This window comes from Tursiops truncatus, chromosome 20 (assembly GCF_011762595.2).
Source record: "Tursiops truncatus isolate mTurTru1 chromosome 20, mTurTru1.mat.Y, whole genome shotgun sequence".
Lineage (NCBI taxonomy): Eukaryota > Metazoa > Chordata > Mammalia > Artiodactyla > Delphinidae > Tursiops > Tursiops truncatus.
In genome coordinates this window covers 58,161,102-58,185,711 of record NC_047053.1, presented here as the reverse complement: position 1 = coordinate 58,185,711, position 24,610 = coordinate 58,161,102, and the positions used below count along the sequence as shown (strand labels likewise).

The following is a 24,610-nucleotide window of genomic DNA, read 5'->3' as shown; positions in this document are numbered from 1 at the left end:
AACAGTGTATGTTTCTCCACACCCTCTCCAGCATTTATTGTTGTAGATTTTTTGCTGATGGCCATTCTGACCAGTGTGAGGTGATACCTCATTGTAGTTTTGATTTGCATTTCTCTAATGATTAGTGATGTTGAGCGTCCTTTCATGTGTTTGTTAGCAATCTGTGTGTCTTTTTTGGAGAAATGTCTGTTTAGGTCTTCTGCCCATTTTTGGATTGAGTTGTTTCTTTTTTTGATACTGAGATGCTTGTATATTTTGGAGATTAATCCTTTGTTGGTTGCTTCCTTTGTAAATAGTTTCTCCCGTTCTGAGAGTTCTTTAACTTAACACTGTTTACTTTCCCGTTTATGTTTTACCACTCAGGTACAGAAAAGGAACCTCAGAGTATTTCAGGTTTTCCTCTTCTGGTCTTTATCTGTTGTTATCATGCATTTATTTTACTTTTCCTATGTTATAAGCCTCAACCATTGTTATTTTCATTTAAAGAGGCAAGTATCTTTTTGAAGAGTTTTAAATAATAAGAAAAATAGTCTTTTATATCTATCCATGTAGTTAGTACTTCTGGTAATCTTGATTTCTTTCTGTATATTCATGTTTCTATTTCAGTAATTTTTCTTCTGCCTGAAGGACTTCTTTTAACATTCCTTGTAGTTCAGGTCTGCTGGCAGTGAATTCTTTCAGCATTTGTATGTCTGAAAATGTTTTTATTTACAGCGTATAGAGTCTTGGTTGATAGTTTTTATCTTTCAGTATTTTAATGATGTTACTCTACTGTTTTCTTGCTTACATTATTTTTAGTGAGAAATCTGATGTCATCCTTATCTTTGCTTTTCTGCATATAACATGTCTTTTTTTTCTCTGACTGCTTTGAAGAACTTATTTTTATACTGGTTTTAGTAATTTGTTTATGATGAAATGATATTCCTTGGTGTAGTTTTCTTCATGATTCTTGTGTTTGCGGTTTGTTGAGCTTCTTGTATCTGTGGGTTTACAGTTTTCATCAATTTGGTAATTTTTGACCTTTATTCAGAAGTTGTTTCTGCCTCACCTCTTTTTCTCTTCAGGAATTCCAACTACCCATTTATTATGCTTCTTAAAGTTACCCCACAGTTCACAGATGCTCTTTTCATCTTTTAAAAAATTCTTTTTTCTTTTTGTGTTTCACCTTGCATTGTTTCTATTGCTATGCCTTCAAGTTCACCAAGTTTTTCTTCTGCAGTGTCTAAACATCTGCTAATTGCATCCAGTGTATTTTTCATCTCAGACATTGTAGTTTTCATTTCTTAAAGTTGAGTAGTAAGGCTATTCTGGCACAAGGTTCCAGTGGCATTCTTAAAAGAATGTTTTCAAGGAAGAACCCAAATTAAGGATTCTTTCAAGGGATTTAAAATATCCAGTCGTTAGTTCTTATAGATTAAAAGCCTTTCACATGCGGGAACTAGCATTGTCTATTATAATTGTGATTTTTTTAACCTTAATATTGCTTCCTTTAATGTTTGTCATCCACTTATATTTAGTTTGATACCTATTACTTTTAAAAGTATAACTGCATTCTTTTCAGAATATCTTTATTTAGTTTAGATTCCTTTACTAAATTACATTGACGCATTATTTGGATTTTTGCATTCGTAAATGGCCAAAGTAGTAAACCTTTATAAATAGGCCTTTTCTACGTCTAGTTTAAGAAAATGAGGCTGTAAATTCCTGGAGAATGGGCAGTTATCTTTGGAGTTAGTTGATATTTTAAGCTTATTCCCTTATTAAGTTTTTGCCTTGTCAGAGAGATTTGCTTCATTTATAAATTTTCTTTCTTGCAGAGAAATTGCAGCTCTGAAGATGTAAGAACAAAACCCAAGCAGTAATAATTAATAATTGTTGGAAAATGTTTAAAATATTCTGCTTCTTTGTCTAATATTGGATAGTCATTGGCATTTTGTAACATCTACTGAAGACAATTTATAAGAATTTTGAAATATTTTCTTAGGTAAAAGTGATACAAATAATCCTGGACCTGAAATTAATAAGATTCGGACACCAGAGAAAAAGCCTACAGAATCAAAGCAGGTATGTGGCTTACCTTTAGGGAATGCATTGTTCTGATGGAGTTAGTTTGATCGATCATCTTGGAATCCTGGTATTTTAAAGAAAATTATCTACCTTTTTATGTATATCTTTTATGTGTGTTGTTTCATGAGGATCTGGTGGGTCATGTTGCACTCTCTCCCTCCACCTTTTCTTTGTCTACACTATTTTATTTATCAGAATACTTTTTTCAAATTGTGTTATTTAGCAATAGACTTGAATTCAGAGACTTCCAATGATAAAGTAATAAATGAAGACACAGCTATAGATGTGTTACTAACAATTATCTCAGATTGGGAAGAGCTGTTATAGTGTGAAAGGAAGACTTAACTTCCTCAAGTCCCTCACCTTGTCCTCTCGTCACACCTGCTGTGTGCATCCTTAACTCTTAACCTGTTTGTTCATCTGCTTTTTCTGCTTCTGTGCTCGTGAACCAGTGAGGGAAAATCAAATCATTGGTTGAACTAGTGCCACTGGAAACTCATGCTTTCTGATCTCAGGGAACCTGTGGGGTGCCTCCCCATTTCTTTTGTACGTGCCTGGCTCCCTTTGCCCAGTTTTCTCAGCAGCTCTTCTGATGCCTGCTTACCTTCTACCTGTTATTCTTACGATCAGGGGATGACCTTGCCTTAGAGTGAAATTCATCAGGATTTCACGCTCTTAACTCAGAACTTTAGTCCTCACACTTTTCCTGTGTCCTTGAACATCCTTCTATATCACCGATCTCAGAGGAAGAGTTTCCATTAAGACTTATCTCTCCTCTTCTGGTCACCTCACAGAACTTGTCCCTTCTCTTCATTTATCTTCAGATTCTTTCCAGCTACTCGTTCTTCCTCCTCAGCCTGTAAGTAAATTGATTGATAGACTTTTTATAAAAGACACTTTATTTGGCCTTTATTTCCTTTATATAGCTACTGCCTAATTTCTCCTTTTTCCCCTCATCTCTTATTTGTCCCTTAACCAACACAGACTAGCATTAGGCCTTAACATTTCACTGAAACTGTTGAGCTCAAAGTGACCAGGGACTTCCCCGGCGGTCCAGTGGTTAGGACTCCGCACTTTCCCTGCCGTGGGCCTGGGTTCGATCCCTGGTTAGGGAACTAAGATCCTGCAAGTGGTGCAGCCAAAGGAAACAAAACAAAACAAAACAGAACTCAAAGTGACCACATCTTACGAACATGCTGCAGTTGTAGCCTTACTTGACTTTTCTTTGGTATTTGGCACTATTTTCTACCTCTTTCTTCTTGACCATCTTGTTTCTTTTGGTTTCTTTGACACACATTTCTACTTATCACAACTCTTTCTACATGATCTTCTGTCTCTTCTATAATTTCCTGTCCACCCCTTCCCATCTGTCCCTAGGCCTTAAGTTGGGGTTTCCCAGGGTTCTGTCATGGTCCCGTATAGCTCTCTCTGCATTCTGTGCTTTCTTACCATAAACTAGTCCAATTCCACAATTTCCATTACTTGCTCCCTGAGGGTGACTTCCGAATCTGTAAAGCCTCAGGCTGGCTTTAAGCAACTGTTCTCTGTATTCAGGTACTTATGCCTCAGAAGCAGCCCTGACCCACAGTTTATACAACTGGAAGGGCTCAGTACCCACTGGAGGAGCTGCAGTGCCAATTAGGCAGCCAGGGGAGCTTGCTGATAGAGTAAGAGGGAAGCAGCAGTGAGAGTAGGCGTCCTGTGTGTTTGGGAACGGGTGCAGAGAGAAAGCAGAGGGCGTGGGGGGCGGTACAGCAGCAGCACCGGTAGTCAGAGGGCCAGGGTTAGGGTTAGGACAGACCCAAGCGGGAGAGTCTTAGGTGCTGTCAGAGCAGCTGAAGCCAAGACAGCCAAACGTCTCTCACGTCCTTCTTTAAAATTTTCTGTTGTGGTCTTTCCCTGTTAGGGGACTAGGCAACCTGATAGACATGTTTCATTTTCTTTTCCACCCAGATGCTTCGTCCTGGGGCCTAGGGGGAAAATGTCCTAGCTCTCCTTGACTCAGGATTAAGAGGAAAGCAATAGAGGAGAATCTAATTCTGATAATATTAGAGTCAGACTCCTTCAGACTTTACAGTCATCTCCCCTGCTTAGCCTGTTGTAGTATCGTAGAGGAGCACAGTCTTGATCTAAATTTCTGCGACACTGGCCCAGCTTCTTGTCCAGCTCAAAGTCAGAAGTGAAGAAGGCAATTGAAACATCAGCTTATCCACAGACACAACCTTGACATCTAATCATGGTCACCCTCATGCAATCAGCGTGTGCCTGTCAACAGTATCTTCTGGAGAAAGGTGTGTCTCAGCTGAAATGTCGCTTCAGTCATTACAAAGATGAAGATTTATAGGGGAAAATGTTTGTTGATAAAGAGCCTTAATCAGGTTCTGAGACAGTTGAAGAGCAGGCATTGCAGCTGCCTGGGAGCTGCAGAGTTACCATCCGTCTCATTTCATTTCTGAGATAATTTATACATACCCAGTAGTCTTCAGGGTCTTATTGGCCAGATTTAACCTTGGTCCATTTGAGCTAGACATGAGGATGCTCTTGGGGCATGACTGGCACATCACAGCCATCTGTGGCAATAGCTTGGTTGCTGGGTTACCCCAGCTTCAATGCAGGAACAAACTGCTTGTTCTGTCTTCTTGAGAGTGGTCAGTTTCATGTCACTTAAGATCAGACTTGTGTTTCAGAAGGATGACAGCACTCCCTAGCTTAAAAACCTTTGGTAGCTTGCCACAGTTTACAGGATTAAGAACATGTTTATTCTCAGTATTGACTCATTCAGGGTCTCGTGTAATTGGGCTTCTGCAGTTTCATCTGATTTCAAGAAGGGGAAGATTCGCATGTAAGTCCCGTTGTAGCTCTGTGTGCACAGAACTTCTCGTCTCAAATCTGCTTCGGTGTATAAGCTGTTACCTTTATCTAGTATGTGCTTCCCTCATACTAGATTAAAAAACTCCAGCTTTTTATGCAAGATTATCATTATCTCCATGAAGTCACCTTTAATTTTCTCAGGCTCCAGGATGTCACCTCACGTCCTCTTACAACACCTCTAATGTTATGTTTACACGTTGGTATCCTCTACTGGACTCTAAGCCAGAGCTTAGAGCTTAGCAGACTTGTTCTGTGAAAGGCCCGATACTAAATTTTCAGGCCTTGTGGGCCGTGTGGTTTCTGTTGCAGCCGCTCACCTCTGCCATTGTAGTGAGGAAGCAGCCGTAGACAGTGTGTCAACTTGCACAACTGTGGCTGTGTTCCAGTAACACTTTATGCACAGAAATCCGGTGGACTGGAAGTGGCCTGGGGGTCGTAGTTTGCCAACCCCCACTCTGCACTCCTGGGGGTACAGACTGAGTCTGTTTTTTTATCTCCAGCCCCAGGCACAGTGTCCTTGGTAGGCCCTCAGTAAGTGTTTGTTGAAGGAATAATGGCAAAAATTGACAGCCAAGCTTTTAATGCAGAGGTGATATAGTACTTTTTTTGTTGTTCACTTCAAAGTTATTTAGACTGAGACTTTTTTTATATTAATATAGATACGTTTGAGGAAGAGATGTATAAAAACAATAAAATCAGAAGGAAAGAACACATTTTAATGATTTATATCAGAAGGAAGTAAATGGTTATCTTTCCAAGGAAGAAAGTGTGAAAATAATGTTTTTATAGGCATTGAAGTGGATATGCTAATAAAATAGTAGTATCTTTCCTTGTGACTCACATTTAATATGTGGGTTTTTTTCTGTTTCATCGTTCCTAATTTAAAGAATATTCCCTCGTTTGATTGTCAGAAAGTGATTTATTGGGCCCCCAGCGCTCCTGCTATTACAGATAAGAATGGATCATATCTTTTAGATGTGCTAGGGGTGGGAAAAGGTGGTGAACCACAGGACTTAGATCTTCCTCAGCTAAAAAATCCTTCTTCTTTTTTTTAGATGGATTTGGAATCAAATCCACAGAACAGAAGTCCTGAATCACGTCCTGGTGTTGTTTATCCCAAATTTCATCGCAAAGACAATCTCAACCCAAGACACATAAATCTCCCTGTTCCTGCTCCCCATGCGCAGTATGCAGTCCCCAGTCGCCATTTTCATCCACTTCCCCAGCTGCCAAGACCGCCGTTTGCAATTCCACAGCAGCACGCCTTGTCACATCAGCAGCAGAATAATTTGCCTGAACAACCAAATCAAATGCCGCCCCCCCCGAATCAGGGAGTCCCGCAGCAGAATCCGCTGGGCCAGCCGCCGCCTCAGCTCTCTGCTGCCTGTCAGGCAGGCCCCAACAGTGCTTTTTTTAATACTCCGGTTTCTCATCGACCACAGTCCCCTCCTGCAGAGGCTGCACTTCCTGAGCAGCAGCCCCCTCCCATGCTGCAGGGGGGCCACAGTCCTCTGCGAGCCATTGCGCAGCCCGGCCCCATTCTTCCTTCACATCTGAATAACTTCACTGACGAGAACCCCCCAGGACTGCCTGTAGGAGAGGCTTTCGGTGAGTCCTCTGATCGCTGCTGGATGTGACAAACTCAGAGATGATTTACTCAGATGACATTGCTGTACAATATTTCTTGAGTCAGGATTGGTTCATTTCTTCAAATAACGCCAGCAAAAGAATCAATCAGTTAGTGTGGTAATCAGAATCTAGTTCCAAATGCTATATAATACTAAGCATCCAGCTGATGTCAGGTTATGTCGTAATGTAGGTAAGGAAGAATCATCATCATCACCATAACTTGAGTTACTGGCAAGTTAAGAAAACATATGCTTTCTCCAAAACTCAAATTGTAGCCGTTTCTTTCTGGAGAATATCTGGTTGTAAAAACTCTTGAAAGAATTAACTTGAAACCCTAAATGCTGAAAACATAAACTTCGCACCAATGTTTCTACAGATCGTGTGCATGGGAGTGTGGCTCTGGAAGCATTACGGCAGCAGCAGGTGCGGTTACAGCAGTGGAGTGAGCATCACGCCTATCTCAGCCAGGGCAGTGTTCCTTACCCACACCATCACCATCCTCACCCTCACCCTCACCTCCAGCATCTTCCCCAGCCGCCCATTGGATTACATCAGCCACCAGTGAGAGCAGACTGGAAGCTCCCCAGCAGTGCCGAAGATGAAGCAGAAACAGCTGACTCAAGGTATCCCAGCAGACTGACACGAGCCCCTACTGTTGTCCTTCTTGAGTGGTGTCCTTTTAGCCTCAGACTGGAATATTGTCCCAAAGAAATTGGATGCCGGCCTTCTAGGTACATTGCTCCACAGTTCTGTCGATTGACTCTAAAATATAGAGCATCTTTTGAGAAGTAACTCTTCTGAAAATCTAGGCATGGACCACCCGCTGTGGCTCGTAAGTTAATGTGGCCTCTTGCTTTGCAGTCCTTCTGAAAGAAACGTACCATCACTGTGCGTGGTTTTTTCATACTCAGTCATAATGCAAAGAGGACAGGATTAAATTAGAGGTTAAAAGTTAAAAATTACAAATTTATCATCAATATGTTTTTTTCTAGTAGCACGAAATTCTACCGTCTTTTAAGTATAGATGTTCGAGTGTTCAGTCCTCATTCTAAACTTGTTTTTATGGTGTCATGTGAATGCATTGAAGTGTTTCCTAATCCCTTCTGAATAAGAGCCACCATTATGGTGACCTTTTACAGCCGTTAGCTGCCAAAGGCATGGTAAAGACCAGGACAGCTGTTTTTACCACCAAGGGAAAAGAGAGAAATCAGATACTTGGGCATATTTAGCGTCTTCAGCTCAGCACCTATGAGTGTTAATGCTTCCTGCTCTTGAGATGAGTTAACGTTAGTTCTGATTAAGTAGTATGCTGTTGTTTGTAAAAATTACACATGTAGTTGATTAAGCTCTCCTTAATGTGATGAAGCTTTGCTTTTGTTTTCTCCTCCTCATACTTCATCGTCCTTATGTAGGTTTCAGGACTTAGTCAGAGAACTGTCTAATCGTGATCAAAGTGAGACACGGGAGCTAGCTGAGATGCCGCCGCCTCAATCAAGACTTCTGCAGTATAGACAAGTTCAGACCAGGAGCCCACCAGCAGTCCCCTCGCCCCCGTCCGGTGCAGACCACAGTACCCACTTTTCCAACTTCAGTGACAGCAGCAGAGACCTCGAAGTAGCCAGCAACCCAGCATTTCCACAGCGCCTGCCGCCGCAGCTGTTCAATTCGCCTTTCTCGTTGCCGTCTGAACACCTCGCCCCTCCTCCCTTGAAATGCCTGGCACCTGATGGAGCATGGACTTTTGCCAACTTACAGCAGAATCGCCTGATGGGGCCGGGTTTTCCCTATGGCCTACCTCCACTGCCGCCCAGGCCACCGCAGACCCCTTTTGTGCACATGCAGAGCCATCAGCCTGCTGTCAGCCAAGAGCCCTTCCACCCGCTGTCGGCTCGCACGGTGTCGTCCTCTTCGCTCCCCAGCTTAGAAGAGGTAAAATGTCTTTCTTCTGCGCTTCTCCTTTCAGGATCGTTGATTGTGAAAAAGATCAATATTTGTTGGTTTGATGGTGACGGTGGACAGATCTTAACTATATTTAATAGTCTTGTAAAGATAAGATTTTCTTGCAACTTGTTTATTTTTCAGCTTCATTTTAAAGAGTTGTTTATTTTTTTATTGAAGTCTAGTTGGTTTACAGTATTGTGTTAGTTTCAGGTGTACAGCAAAGTGATTCAGTTATATATATATATTTTTTCAGGTTATTTTCCATTGTAGGTTATTATGAGATATTGAATACTATTCCCTGTTATACAGCAAATCTTTGTTGCTTATCTGTTTTATTTATAGTATTCTGTATCGGTTAATCCCATACTCCCAACTTATCCCTTCCCCCTCTCCCTTTCCCTTTTGGTAAACCATAAGTTTATTTTCTATGTCTATGTGTCTGTTTCTGTTTTGTGTATAGATTCATCTGTATTATTTTGTAGATTCCACATGTAAGTGGTACCATGGGATATTTGCCTTTCTCTGTCTGACTTACTTCACCTAGTATGATATTCTCTAGGTCCATCCATGTTGCTACAAATGGCAATATTTCATTCTTTTTTATGTCTGAGAAATATTTCATTGTGTGTATAGATGTGTGTGTGTGTGTGTGTGTGTGTGTGTGCGTGTATGTATGTGTATGTATGTATGTGTGTGTGTGTATATATATATATATATACTGCATCTTCTTTATCCATTCATCTGTTGATTGACAGGTTGTTGTTTCCGTGTCTTGGCTATTGTAAACAGTGCTGCTATGAACACTGGGGGTGCATGTATCTTTTCAAATTAGAGTATTTGTCTTTTCTGGATATATGCCCAGGAGTGAAATTGCTCAATCATACGGTAGCTCTATTTTTAGTTTCTTAAAGAACCTCCACACTGTTTTCCACAGTGGCTGCACCAACTTAAACATTCCCACAAACAGTGTGGGAGGGTAACTGTATCTCCACACCCTCTCCAGCATATTTATTATTTGTAGACTTTTTGATGATGGCCAATCTGACCAGTGTGAGGTGATACCTCACTGTGGGTTTGATTTGCATTTCTCTAATAATTAGCAATGTTGAGCATCTTCTCGTGTGCTTTTTGGCCATCCGTATGTCTTCTTTAGAGAAGTGTCTGTTTAGGTCTTCTGCCCATTTTTTGATTGGGTTGTTTGTTTTCTTGATACTGAGTTGTATGAGTCATTTGTGTATTTTGGAAATTAACCCCTTGTCGGTCAGGTCGTTTGCAAATATTTTTTTCCATTCCTTAGGTTGTCTTTTCGTTTTGTTGATGGTTTCCTTTGCTGTGCAAAAGCTTTTAAGTTTGATTAGGTCCCACTTGTTTATTTTTGCTTTCATTTCTTTCGCCTTGAGAGATTGGTCTGAGAATATACTGCTGTGGTTTATACTCAAAAATGTTTGGCTGTGTTCTCGTCTAGGAGTTGTTTGGTGCCATGTCTTATATTTAGGTCTTTAAACCATTTTGAGTATATTTTTGTGTATGGTGTGATGAGGGAGTGTTCTAATTTCATTGATTTCCCTGAGGCTGTTCTTGGAGCTTATTTGAATTTTCCCCTTTTATTACGCTAATTCAGGCTTTGTAGAATGGTCACTGTCACAACCTGAAGCCTTTTATTGCTGTTTTAGAACACTTAACATCTGACTGACTTGAGGAGGCTATTCATTCAAGAAGCTTCATCCTGTCTGATCTGGGGAAATGGTTTTTAGTGGCTCATCTTTTTACTTACATTATATTTGTTAATTACAAATTTGTTCATTAAGGTTTTCCATAGATGTTGGTTTTCTCAGCCAGTGGTCAGCTGCAAGGGCTGTGCTTTCTCCTGTCGTTCATCCTGGTGTTTTCTTAGACTGGGGCAGTTAATACACAATGACACTGATTCCCAAATATCAGAATTTGCAGTCTTCAACGTAGAATTGACTCTGCTAAACTAAGCAATCCAGGGTAAACTGAATTATACTTCGGTATTGCTAAAGAGCATCTTTATGGACCTTCACTGATATAAAAATCTTAGTAATTCTAGGTTATAAAATTTCAAAAATGGTACATTCGGTGTGGACTATAAAAATGTTGTCTAGCTGTTCTTGTTAAGCTTACAGTGATTAAAGGTAAGAATGTGTAAAGCTCGTGTGGTCATTATCAATCACAGATGTCTTCTTAAAGCAGGGTAAACACTTTGAATTTTGAGATATGAAAAATATTTTTTTGACATTAGCTTCATTTTGTCAGTTCCTTAGTGATTTCTAAAGGCTTTAGAAATAATTTATTCATGTTTTGCAAATTTTCTGCTACAGATGCTGATTAAAAAGTCAAGTTTCATAGGGAAGCTTCTATATCTTATTTGTAAGGTTTTGGAGGTAATTTGTTCAAATTGTTCCAGTATTCATTGATTGGCTCATCATTGATTGGCTCATTCTTATCACATATAATTTGCAATATTTTCTCTCATTTTGTGGACTGTCTTTTCCCCCTCTTGAGAGTATCCTTTGATGCACAAAAGTTTTTAATTTAGATAAGGTCCAATTTATCTGTTTTCTCTTTGGTCGTTCTGCTTCTGGTGTCATGTCTAAGAAACTGTTGTCTAATCCAAGATCACAAACATTTACATCTACCTTTCCTAGTTTTAGTTCTTACATTTAATTCTTTGATCCATTTTGAGTTAATTTTTGTACATTTTATGAGGTATGTGTCTAATTCATTATTTTGCATGTGGTTGTTCAGTTTTCTTTGCACTATTTATTGAAAAGACCATTCTTTCTCCATTTTATGGTCTTGGCAACCTTGTCAAAAAAATCAACTGACCACAGACCTATGGGTTTATTTCTGGACTCTAAATTCTCTTCCTTGATCTATATATGTCCTCATGCAATACCATGCTGGCTTGTATACTGTAGCTTTGTAGTGAGTTCTGTATTTGGAAGTATGAGTCTTTGGTACTTGGTTTTTCTGTTTCAAGATTGTTTTGGCTATTCTGGGTCCCTTGAATTACCATATGGAATTTAGGGTTAGTTTGTCAGTTTTTGCAAAAAAAATCTAGCTGGGATTTTAAAAGGGATTGCATTAAATTTGTAGATGAACTTGGGAAGTATTGCCATCTTAACAATATAAAGTCTTCTGGTTCCTGAACATGGTACCTTTCCACTTATTTAGGTCTTTTAAAATTTCTTTCAACAGTATTTTGTAGTTTTCCAATTATAAGTCTTACACTTCTTTTGTTAAATTTATTCCAAAGTATCATATTATTTTTTGTGCTATGGTACATGGAATTGTTTTCTTAGTTTCATTTTTTGGATTGTTCACTGCTAGTGTTTAGAAGTGCAATTGATTGTATGTCTGCAAACTTGCAGAACTCTTTATTAGCTCTAATAGATTTTTTTTGTGTGAATACCTTAGGATTTTTTATGTAGAAGATAATGTCATCTGCAAATATAGTTTTGTTCTTTCCTTCCAATCTAGATGTCTTTTATTTCTTTTTCTTGCCTAATTGCCTGGCCAGAACTTCTAGTATAATGTTTAGGGTACATTGTTGGCAAAATTAGAGGAAGACAAGCATTTCTGGCGTGAGTTTTCCAAATTTCCTTCTGTTACTGATTTCTAATTTCACTCCATGTGGTTGGAGAACTTACTTTGTATAATTCTAATCTTTTAAAATTTATTGAGACTTGTTGTATGGCCTATCCTGGAGAATGTTTCCGGTACACTGGGGAAGAATGTATATCTTGCTCTTGTTGGGTGGCATGTTCTATAGATATGTTAGGTCTATTTGGTTTATATTGTTCAAATTTTCTCTTTCCTTTGGGTCTGCTGTCTAGGTTTTATATCCGTTATCAAAAGTAGGATGTTGAAGTCTCCAAATATTATTGTTAAATTGTGTAGTTCTCCTTTTAATTCTGTCAGTTTATGCTTCATGTATTTTGGGGTTCTGTCCTTAGGTTTATGTATGTTTATAATTGTTAAATCTCCTTGTCTACCTTTTATCATTATATGATATCCTTTCTCTCTCATAACAATTTTTGTCTTCAAGTATGTTTTTTTCTGATATTTGTATAGCTCTCTTTTGGTTACCATTTGCATGGAATGTTACCCAGCTCTCTTTTGGTTACCATTTGCATGGAATGTCTTTTCTCATCCTTTTGCCTTTTGATTTTGTTGTCATTTGTTTGTTTAGTGATTTTTCTGAACTAATTTTTCAAATTTAAAGTTAATTTTTAAATTTTGAACTAATTTTTTAAAGTCAGTATTTGTTGTGTGTGGCCTCTGAAGTTTTTCTTCCATGGGCTTAATGATCAACTAGCCATTGCCCAGAGGTTTCCTTAACCACCCCGTTCCAAAAACATTGCCCAGTTTTTGCAGAGGCATCTGTGTGTACGTGTGTTTGCGCACACCTTCCGTACTCGGCCAGGCAGTTTACGTGCAGAGGCGTCTGTGTGTACGTGTGTTTGCGCACACCTTCCGTACTCGGCCAGGCAGTTTACGTGCAGAGGCACCTGTGTGTACGTGTGTTTGCGCACACCTTCCGTACTCGGCCAGGCAGTTTACACCTCTGCCTCAGCTTTAACTTCCTGCTTCTCCAGCCTCCAGATCAGCCAGAGGTGAGAACTTTTCTGGCCTTTCCTGAGCACGTGCACAGCATGTGTGTGGTCTTCTAGATTCCCAGGGAGGAACAGGTCGGAGCTATTCGAAGTCTTTATTCCCTAAAGTATCTTATAACCCAGCCTTTCCTCCAAAGCTTTTTGTTAGTCTGTTGTTTGGTCCAACTGCTATCCATTGCTTCAGGCAGCAGCAACTAAAACATCGGCCTTGTAAGTATTTTCAGTATGGCCCCTTCAGCACTGGTTGAGTTCTGAGTTAGATAAGAGTCAAGTGTTGTTTTGTACCAGACAGGTGAAAACAAATAATTACAGCTCTTTGACAGTGAGGCCCCTTCTGCTCTGACAGTAGTGCTGGAAACGCAGGGTCTTATTTTCAAGGCTACCACTCAGCTGGAGAAGCAGGGGCATGGGCCTGTGGGAAATGAAAATACTGCAAATCTTGCTCTTCTTACTGAAATTTTCTCGTTTCTCTTGATTAAGTGCTCCTCTGGTTGCTGCAAGCTTTAGTTTCCTAAATTCCAAGAAAGTTGATTGTGACGGTTTTTGTCAGTTTTTCCATTGCTTTTATGGAGTTCCTCGTTCCACCATTTTTACTGATAACTCTTGTGATATTTTGATCTAACCAGTAGAATGAGTTCATAATGTTTGGGGGAAATAACATGCCACAGTTTTTATAAGGTTTTATAAAGTTTTGTACTTTGCTAAATAATGTTGGATACTGAATAGTGTACTTTTAATCGTTGCTCTATTTAAATGTTTCTTAGTTTTGGAATTTAAGTTCTCTGTACCTTCGCGCTCTTAACATTTGTTATTACTGTTTAGCTGTGAGTACATGAATAAGTACCTTCAATTGTCAGTGGGTTCTTAGAGTGCAATTACTTTTGCAAAAACATTTGGTCACCTTTGTTTTGATGCATGAGATTCACAAATGATGACTGACTTGCAACACTGAAGAAAATACCTTGACAAGGGAAATATTATTTTTACCACATTTACAGGATTTGACGTTTTCAGTACATTAGGATAACTTCTGTCTGTTATGTTGTACAAAACGATTTTGCATGAATCATCTCACAGAATGAATGGTTTATATGTTTGCTGTTTATTTCCAACCTTTTAAAATAATTTCCTTAACATTAACAATACAGAAAAATGTGTTATTTCCCTACCTACTGTTAATTCTTTCATTGCTAGAAACCTTGGTAGATGAAGCTTATGTTGGATGAAAACATCTAGATGTTAGCTTAACAGTTAACTTGAACAGATATGGTTTTTCATGTTGTGTTTCATTAGTTTTCTCTTTTTTTTATAATAATTTTGATTTTCTTTTGACAAATGATATACCTGGTCAGCATGGAAAATGTGGAAGTTAGAGAAATTATTCCTCATTTCACTATACCAGGATAGCTCCTGTAATGTCGGGGAGGAAGAAATTTCCTCTACCCTTCTAGGTTCTTCTGGCTGGTCTGAGAATTAAATTGACATGAGACAGCTTAATAGGAGAAAATCAAACAAAGTTTAATATCATCTATACATGGGAGAGACCCAGGAAAACTGAGTAACTCACCAAAATGGTCAAAGCCCTCACCTTAAATACCATCTTCAGCTAAGACAGAAGGATGTGGGGTGGTGGTTGGAGTTCAGAGTGCAGGAAGGCAGTTGGCTTGGAGACGGAAAGTCAAGTGTGTGGTTTGCTGCCAGTGCAGCCAGTGGGACCCAGAGAGGAATTTTAACAAACAGGCTTTTCTGGGTTCCTCCCTGTCTAGACACTTAGTTCGCACTATAGTGATCTCTGGCGACAGCTCCCTTCCTGGAACAGGTCCTCTATCTGGATTCTTTTAGGCAGTTAGCGGGAAGGTCAGAGGTTCTTCCTGAGTCTTTTGGGCCTTAAAAACGATCAGCCGAAATTAATCCTCAAGCCAGAGAGACATTTTGGGATAGCCAATTTTGCTCACCTACAGCGGCAGATAGCTCTTCATAGCATTCACAGGTGAGAACATGTGGCTGTCATGGAGGGGTATTACTTGTTGGAGACGTGAAACAATTTTTTTCCCTAATTGCTGTGCTCAGTTATATCGCCCCATCAAACCTTTCTTTCTACCAGGTCAGGATCCCTAAATGTGATCTTGATCCTATTCAGTGGCACTTCTTGCTACTTAAAATTTTTAGAGTCTTCTCATTTAGATGCTTCAGGCATCAATCCATGGATTTTCCGTACCTACCTCAAAAGCCCGGGCCCTCAGCTGCTTGCATGAAGCTAGGGCTCTGTGGTTTGGTTGTAGCGCCTGCACCCTCTCCCACTCTGGTTCTTTACTGATGTGATGAGAGAAGGAGAACAAAGAGCAGAGGTGCCTTCCTTACCTGGACCAGGTTACAGACCATTCCTGATTGGAAATAGATTGATAATTGCTCCAATTTGATTTCACATTTCAGTGTAAGCTTGAGGTTATGATTTAATTTTCTCCAAATATTTAGCCAGTTGTTTTCATGCTCTTTATTAAATGATTGCATACTCACTAGATAGAATAGTAGTTTTCTTGTCAAATACTAAATTCTTTATAATACCACTGTATCACATTTGTGTTTCAGCTCACTGCTGTTGGGGGAGGGGGAGATGAAATGCAAGGAGCAGCAATAGAAGTTATCTCTTGGCTTCTGAACGTCCAAGGATTCAGTTTCTAGTAATTTGGGCATGATTTGGGATTTTTTCAAGGGTAATTTTCATCTGAATAAGGTTTTTCATTTTGCATGATAACTTTACAATCTCATCTCTGAGTAAGATGCAGTTCTTCAGTATATACTGCAATCTGTTTCTGGACTTTCTATTTTTCTCCTCATCTGTCCATATGTTTCTGTACCAGAATTACACTGTTTTAATTTTTGAGACTTTCTGGTATTCTAATTTGATAGTGTGACGTCTCCCTTATTACTTTGTTTTTTTCTTCCAGTTTCGGTTTGGGGAGTGCCGGGGAGAAGAGGTTATTCTCTGGTTTTTCTACTAGAAGTTTAGAATACCTATGTGAACTCCTCTCCCCGAAACGGAAACAAAAACCTTTCTTAGGTTTTAATTTCACTTATATCAAATGGATAGCTTAAATTGGGGGAAATTTTGTCTTTACAAATATTTTAAACCTCTCATTTAGGAACTGTACAGTCTTCAATATTTTAAATTTTTTTTCCTTCTTCCCTCCTTCTCTTCCTTCTTTCTTTGTTTTCTGAGTGTTCCTCTGTAAAATTCTTACTAGTGTTTTCATTTCTGGTTAAATTTATTCTTAGGTTGAGTTTTCCTTGCTTTTTGTTTATGAACAGGACCTTTTTTTTCCCCCATTATACTTTCCAGTTATTTTATCTTGAGAGATAAATCCTCATTCTTCTTAAGTGGAGATAGTTTTATCACGTTAAAAAACTTTTGTTTAACATAGAGCCAGCAGTGCAGAACACTGGTGCAGAGCAGAGCTTTTGCCATTTAAGAGGTACTTTGCCATGAAATAATAGTTTGATTAAAAGTCCTCACTAGTAATAAATGGAAAGTTCCTTTTAAAAGTGTCGTATTGTAAACGTCTCCAAATAAGCATTTGGAGCTGCACATTTTTGTGCTGCGCTGGTGGTACTGTTGTAGTGGCCTTCTAACAAAAACGGAATTCTCGTAAGTCGCTCATTCTGATCAGCTTCCTATAAATCAGCATTTACTTATGCCGTCTTAGAGATGACGAGTAGGCCTCTGTGAGGTATCTGCTTTGAAATAGTTCTGTCTTATGTGTTGCCTTTGAACAAAGACACTTTTTAACCCATCTGTTTATTTTCATTTTTTTCTTTCAAACAGCTAGTTTTGAGGTTAGTTTTCAAAACGATTTTCAGGAAGTACTTGTCCTTCAATACTCAGTGATTTCAATACTATTGTCTAATCATCCTCCCTCTTCCCCGCCAAGTCTCCTTCTATGGAGCAAGGTATTATGGTACAGATGTAGCTTGAAGATTATATTCTTGGCTGATCAACGTAGTCTGCCTGTTCTGACTTGAAAGGTGGATGCATGATGATAGGTCATGATTTATGTTGCATGACCAGGTAGTATTGCTGTCCTCTCAGAAGTGTCTTCTCAGATCGTCACTATGTGGTATCTAATACACCATCTAATGCATATGACAGAGACAGTGATCAACAAATTAATAAATTAGACCTGTAATTTAAGCATGAATATGCTTAAATTATCAAAGCTAATCATTTAAATGAGATGCTCTATTTTAATTAAAGGTTCTGGCACCATAGTTAATGAGACTTGGAATTTCCACCAGAGCATTTAGCTCTTCCTTAGTGATTAACTTTGATAGTATAATTATAAATAGAGCCCTAATTCATTAAGTTGCTAACCTTTCCCCCAGTTACTTATTTATACATATACATGTGAATGGCTTGCTAACCTTATACATTAGAGGTGTACCTTATAAAACAGTGGTAAGCAGGTTATGAATTTTTCCTTAAACTGACAACAATCTTTAAAAATAGAAATTCATACATGAGTTTAGTCATTTAGCTTTTTCTTCTTAAATGGCTTTTGAAACTTTAGCATTACACTTTGATTTTTAGAAGGAGATATTAGCAGTGGACTTAGAAAATAATGATCATATGTTTAGCAACATAACAAATTCACAGTTTAAGCATGAAGAATGTTTATAAACACGCAAACATATATGGAGTCCATACTGAACCCAGGACTAAGGATCTCCGGCAGAGGAGAATAAGCCTTTAAGGAATAAATAATGAAATTATTTAAGACCTGAGGACTCTAAAATTAAATTCTGCATGCCAGTCATTGATAGGGTTGCCATCTAGAAGTAAAGGAGCAATCTGGTCGGCAGGAGATGTGGGTAGAAAGAATAGTCTTCTCTTCAGGAAAAAAACTGAGAACTGGGCAAAGGCAACAGGAAACAAAAAGCGGTCAGGAAATAAGAAAAGAAGAAAGAAAATAAAAGGTGAAAAGTATATATATTGAACAGCCTAAGGGCCCACAGGACTGAAGTGTAGGTGGAAATAAAAGGACGTTCTCTGTCAGAAATATGTATGTATTTTTATAGGCAAGGGATCTTTTTCTCAAATTTTTGTTTGCGGGCCCTTCTCTTTCAGTGTACTTCATAGGAGTTTCCCTCTGTGGGGAGAAAATCTGAAATTTTAAACTCATTGCCCATAATGCATTCTATTGTAATCAGTTAGCATGCTCTCTATAGTTTTTTTAATTTAAATAACTTAAATAGGCTTGTATATGTCATAACACTTTAATTATTTTAGCAAATACATCAAATTGTTGATGGCTGTTAAGGTCGGTGATGGATGTTTGGACTTTTTAATAATAAAAAGTTAAAATATATTCTCATTGACAAAGACTTTGATTTTTTGAAGGCTTTAAAGTAAAACTTAGAACTTTGGGATTAGTCAAGGCCTTGAAGATCACTTACTCTGACTCCTCCTTTTAAAAAGAAACTGAGGCAGTGAGATGTTGAAGGACTTAGAGCTCAAGCAGTTACTAATCACAGCAGAGCTGAGACTCCTGACCTCCGGTCTCGCGTTGTTTCTGGAGCATCACACTGTTGTTCATATCCTTATGCCACAAATAAGGTTTACTCCGAGAAAGCAGGAAGTGATTGCAGTTACATGAAGTAGACGTGGCAGGTGGGTGGGTGAGGCCAGGGGTGAGACAAATCATGTTCTTGAGACCAAACAATTAAATCTTCAATTATATGAAGTTCTCCTTTGCGGAGAAGGGGGGGATGGTGGTGGAGAGAGAAGGAGATGGTTCATTTTAGAATTCCGTATTCTTAGAGCTATCCAGTTCTACCTACTAAATGTTTGACAGCTCAGATAATTAACTTGGAGATCTCAAATATCAGAAGATTAACTATAAGGAATTTGTTTCTCAATGTTCTTTAAAAATTATAAACAGAATTCTCTGGCATTACCTTCTTTTTTGAAATTAATTATGATAACTGTGATTCTTCATAGTTGTAATTATTCTTCAGAGTTATCATAGCTACGAGTTGAAGGTAAACTTCTGTGTACTATTTTATTTATGTCAAGCTGACGTATTTTCATCATAAGAGGGATTGTGGTCTATAATTGATAACTTGACTGTTTCACATTCAAGAAGAGTTGACAAGAGCCAGAATGAGTCAAGGTAGCTCAAAATGTCACAGCAGTGAACCTGACATTTCTCTCTTAGATGTAATACTGCATTCCTTCTAGTATCTCCTCTATTACCTTGTGTTTGGATGTAGGAAAAGAACATCGCTTGGTGGGAAAATACTGTTTGCAGAGTGTAAGTGCCCTTGCCTGTGAAATGCTTTCAAATGGTATTTATCTTTATTTAGACCTAAATTGATTTTAATGCACTTTGGTACAAAGTCACGTTCATTTTAGTGTACCTTTCTTTCAAGAAAAACAAAACAAAACCCAGAGATAAATGTACTGTGGTTTTGAAAATTAAGATAAATTTTTGCTTCTATTATGATTGAATCTTATCAACCTAATGTGACATTGACATTTTCAAACTTCTGTTAAGATAATGCATTTTATTTTAAAAATAATTATTTTAAAATAATATAAAAGAAATGGTGGAGAGTGGCATAATTATTTAGGTGAGAGATGATGGTGGTTTGGACTATGATGGAGCAGTAGTAATGGCGAGAAGTAAATTCAAGGTCTGTTTGTAGCTAAGATCTACAGGGATTCCTGATGGATCTGATGTGATGTGAAATGCGGTGAAATAGAACCACCTCTTTCTTGTTTCTGCTAACTACATTTCAGTTGCTCAGCGGCCACGTGTGGCTCAGCGCCGTTTTACTGAACAGTGCAGGTCCCCAGCATCTCCCATGCCACGGAAGGGTCTTTTGGACAGAATTGCTCAACTGAAGGACTCACACCCTTCAGCTCTTTGAAACTGTCTTGTATTATTTCTTTGCTAATTGCCTACCATCTTTTTTCCTCTGTTTCTCACTTCCTGAAGCTTCTGTTGATAAGATGTTAGACTTCCTGGATTCTTCAGATTCTTTCTTCCTCTCACATTTTAATGTTTGTATTTTTCCTGCTGTCTGAGATTTCCTTCATCTTACCTACAGACCCTTCTATCACACTTTACATTTGAGCCCTCAGATTCTTTAATTTCCAAGAGTTCTTCCTTCTCAGGTTTTTCCTTTTTCATAGCATCTTATTTTTGTTTTTATAAATGCAGTGCCTTTTCTGAGGAAACCAATTGAGAGTTTGTTGTTGTTGTTTTGTCTTAGATTTTTAGTAAGAAGTAAAAAAGCATTTAAAAAATATTTTTAAAACATAATTGCTACTTCTTTTTCCTGGGCCCTCCTTTTTTCCTGTTTATCTGTGACCATCTTTTACGCTGGAGACTCCCTTTAAATGTCTGGTAACCCTTGATTATCTGTGTCCCTGAAAAGCAGTTTGGGAGTTTTACGTTTCCTTAATGACTCACTGCCTGGCAGGCTTTTCCCTGGGGGCTTTTTAATGTTTGAATCTTCTGGTTGTTGCAGAGGAGTGCAGGGTGAGACTACTTGTTCTCTGTACAGACTTTCAGTTAATCCCCCCCGTTTTATCCCTTCGTCCTCCCTTCACTTTCCATTGTAGCTTGTGTTTCTGAGGCCCGAGCCTCTCTGGAATCCTGCAGAGTGGACTGATTCTCCTCTCAACTGGTAGCTCTAACTCCATCCTTCTTCCACAGACAGTCTTCCATGTGTTCCAGAAATGTGTCCTATGTTGATGGCCAGTCATCCAGTCTTGATTGTTATAGATCCTTTATGTTCACTTATTATTATTTTAGTGGAGTCTTGGGCCAGTCTCCACCATTAACTGGGGATCATGCCTTTGAAAACAAAATACAGTTTCAGAAGTTATCAAGTCCTTTTCAATAGATTACATGACATGAACCCATAGACATTACTGTTGCCAACTACAGTTTATCCAACACACATTGCCTGGCTTGCTAATACTGTTTTTAATCTTATAGTGATACTCCTCTCCTAGTTTCTTTCTTCCTAGGTAAGTCGACAAAACTATAGCACATTGCTTTAGACGTAAGATCATAACCTTACTGGGAGCTAAATTGAAGTAAGTTAGTAGAGCCCAAGAGTGTTCTATAGTCAGGAATTTCTTCTTCAAAGCTTGGGGAAATTAAATAGAAAATATGGTATGTGTTCAACATTAAACGTTTAAATCCTTTTGTTGAATACTTATTGAGGACTTTTAGGTTCTAGGCATGGTGTTTAGGTGCCGGGAATACACAAGTGAGTAAGGTCTGATTTCTGCCCCAGAGTCTTTGCGTGTCCCTGACATTTTAATTTAGGTCAAGGTTACATTGCCTCTTCTTGGATCACACAAATCCAGGCCAAAAACATACTTTTAGATTAAAAGAAAAACGTGAGCATCTCCAGAGAATCAGTTTTGTTAGTGAACCAATAACCTTCATATTGTATGAAAATTTATAGTTGAACAAGATGTAAAGCGATGGAATTTAGTGGTATTTTAGACAAGTAAATTTGTAAAGTCGTGAAAAATTATTAAATATCCTAGAAATGAGATAAAACTCAGAGAGTACAGACTGATAGTCCGGATTTGTTTTTTTTTAACTTGTTCAGTGGTTTTTTAGAAAATTAAATTTGACTAGTTTGAGTGCCAAGCATGTATTCTTTAGTTTATCACAGCATAACTCCGTATTGTTCAACACCTGGTCTGATTTACATTACACATTTAGGTTATAGACCTGGTCCTACGGGCATTAGAATTTTCCAACTTTAAATGAGTGAAGAAATAAAGTGCAGCTATTAAATATGGTGTAATAAATGAGTTTTCATGACATAAAAAGATATCTGTGATATTTTAGTGAGAAATTACCAGGTTGTGTATATCATTTGAAGTGAAGGTGTGTGTTCATATGCATACAGGGGAGGATGCTCATAATACCTGGTTTTCTACCTTTAGTGATGTTAAGTTGATTAACGTTTATCAGTGATCAGATGACAGCAGTCTGATCCACCAGTTTTAAAAGTTCCCAGCGACCTTCAGATTTAGCAGCTATTGATGACTATTGTTTAGAACTGTTGTTTCATTAGAGATGGCAAAATGGTTTTAAAATTTTAAAATTCTTTTAATTTCTTTTGTATCTATTTTTCTTCTGTGAAAGAGAACTTCTCCTCACTAAAGGTTTCATTCCTTCAAATCTGGTCTATATAGAAAAAATGAGTAGTTCTTGCCCTTTGTTTTCTTGCCCTAAATTTTCAGAGTAATGGTGCCTTAGCAGGCCCCAGAGATGACCACTCAGGCTCCCCTCACCGTTTTTTCCTTTGGAATATCATCATGAATCAGGTATCATTATATATTTGAGTTTTCAGTTCATTGTAGCCATTCTGCAGTGTGACACACTGTTATGTCTCTGGCCAGTGGGAGCCCCTTCATATTGGTGGCTGTGTTCTTTGACATATTGACAGTGACCTTTGGTAGCTTCCTTGCTTTCAGGCAGGACAAGATGTCTCTAGCTCATCTCGTACATGTTCCGCCCCTGACCAGGAATCAGGTGTTTCTCAGGGCAGCCCTGATGGAGACTGTAGTCTGGTACTGAAGGTGCTCTCTGGTACTGCTTGTCCCTGCTTTTTCACTGGGCAGAGCCGGGAAGTACTTTGTTTTTTGAGAGAAAAATAAATCATGAGTTCATATTGATACTTCCAAGTCAATGAAGGATTATAGGGTTTTTAATATTTGTGTTTTTCACTTTACACTAGAGATCATTGTTCCTAATAAATGACTAACAGCTAGTTATTTGCTTTATATGTATATACATACACATAGATAAGATATAGATAGATAAGGGTGTGTGTGTAATAGTTTCATAATAACAGTACTGATGTTAAATTAGCAATAAATGCAGTTGAAGACATCTGTGTGGTTCATTTTGTCCTAAGGCTATATCCCATAGATATATTTAGTTAAAATACTGGATTTTAGGGGCTTCCCTGGTGGCGCAGTGGTTGGGAGTCTGCCTGCCGATGTGGGGGACGCGGGTTCGTGCCCCGGTCCGGGAGGATCCCGCATGCCGCGGAGCGGTTGGGCCCGTGGGCCGTGGCCGCTGGGCCTGTGAGTCCGGAGCCTGTGCTCCGTGGCGGGTGAGGCCGCGGCAGTGGGAGGCCCACGTACCGCAAAAAAACAAAAACAAACAAACAAAACTGGATTTTAAAGGTATCTGAAATAATTCTTCTGTGTGTGGTTATAGCACTCATTCGATAAACATTTGAGTTTATTTCTATTTGGTTTTAGTTTTCAAATCTAATTTTGATTTTAGGAAGCACTTATCAGTACATGGTCCCAAAGTCCAAATAATAAAACAAGTGATATTCACAGGTTAAACTTCCATTCCTGACTCTACTCCTTCCTTATCCCTTCCCCCTATAGAAAACAATTATTTTTTTAAATTAATCCTCTCATTATTTCTTTTTGAAAATAAAAGCAGATCCTTATGTATGTACATGTACCACCCTTTCGTAGATAAAAGGCAGCATGTTATACACGTTGTTGTGTATCATGATAGATCAGAGCTCATCCATAGCAGTATTTAGAAATCTTCCTCGTTCTTCTTACAGCTGCATAGTACTTTCATTATGTAGCTGTACCATGGTTTATTGAACTGGTCTCCTATTGACAGACATTTGGATTGCTTCCAGTCCTTTGCTATTAAAAAATAGTGCTTCAGGGCTTCCCTGGTGGCACAGTGGTTGAGAATCTGCCTGCCAATGCAGGGGACATGGGTTCAAGCCCTGGTCTGGGAGGATCCCACATGCCGCGGAGCAACTAGGCCTGTGAGCCACAATTACTGAACCTGTGCGTCTGGAGCCTGTGCTCCACAACAGGAGAGGCCGCGATAGTGAGAGGCCCGCGCACCACTATGAAGAGTGGCCCCCGCTTGCCACAACTAGAGAAAGCCCTCACACAGAAACAAAGACCCAACACAGCAAAAATAAACAAATAAATGAAATAAAAATAAATAAATAAAATAATAAAATAAAATTAGTTTACCAAGCGATCCACCAATTCCATTAAAAAAAAAATAGTGCTTCAGTGAATCGCCTTATGCACACGTCAGAAGGATCTCAAAAACTTTTATTTATGTGATGTTTAAATATCTATCAACAGTTTTTTTAATATAAGCTATCAGTGTTTAAAACTAATAATTTAAAATAAATATCAATTCATTTAAAAATTATAATAATAAACTCATTCCTTGTTAACAAAAATAACTGTATTTTCCAAAACAAAAATGTTTAGTGAAAAGAGTGCCAGTTTTTCAGTTTTGCGAATCTTCTGCAATATGTCATTTTGGTTGACGTATATGAAGAAAACTCTGTCATGCAGATATGTACCTGGAAAAGGGATTTTAAATTTTAATGACCTTTTCAGAAAATTATAGATATTCCCCCTTGAT

General features: G+C 38.5%; 1 protein-coding gene across 8 annotated transcripts in view; it reads left to right on the top strand.

The window, feature by feature from the left end:
* Positions 1–24,610, top strand: part of HELZ (helicase with zinc finger) — a 156,792-nt gene that overhangs the window by 112,773 nt on the left and 19,409 nt on the right. For all 8 annotated transcript variants that reach the window (XM_019938638.3, XM_019938631.3, XM_033846480.2 and 5 more), the window contains 4 exons: positions 1,985–2,064; positions 5,994–6,546; positions 6,944–7,190; positions 7,980–8,496. In XM_019938638.3, coding sequence (XP_019794197.2) covers positions 1,985–2,064; positions 5,994–6,546; positions 6,944–7,190; positions 7,980–8,496 — 1,397 coding nt within the window. The remainder of the gene's footprint in view (positions 1–1,984; positions 2,065–5,993; positions 6,547–6,943; positions 7,191–7,979; positions 8,497–24,610) is intronic.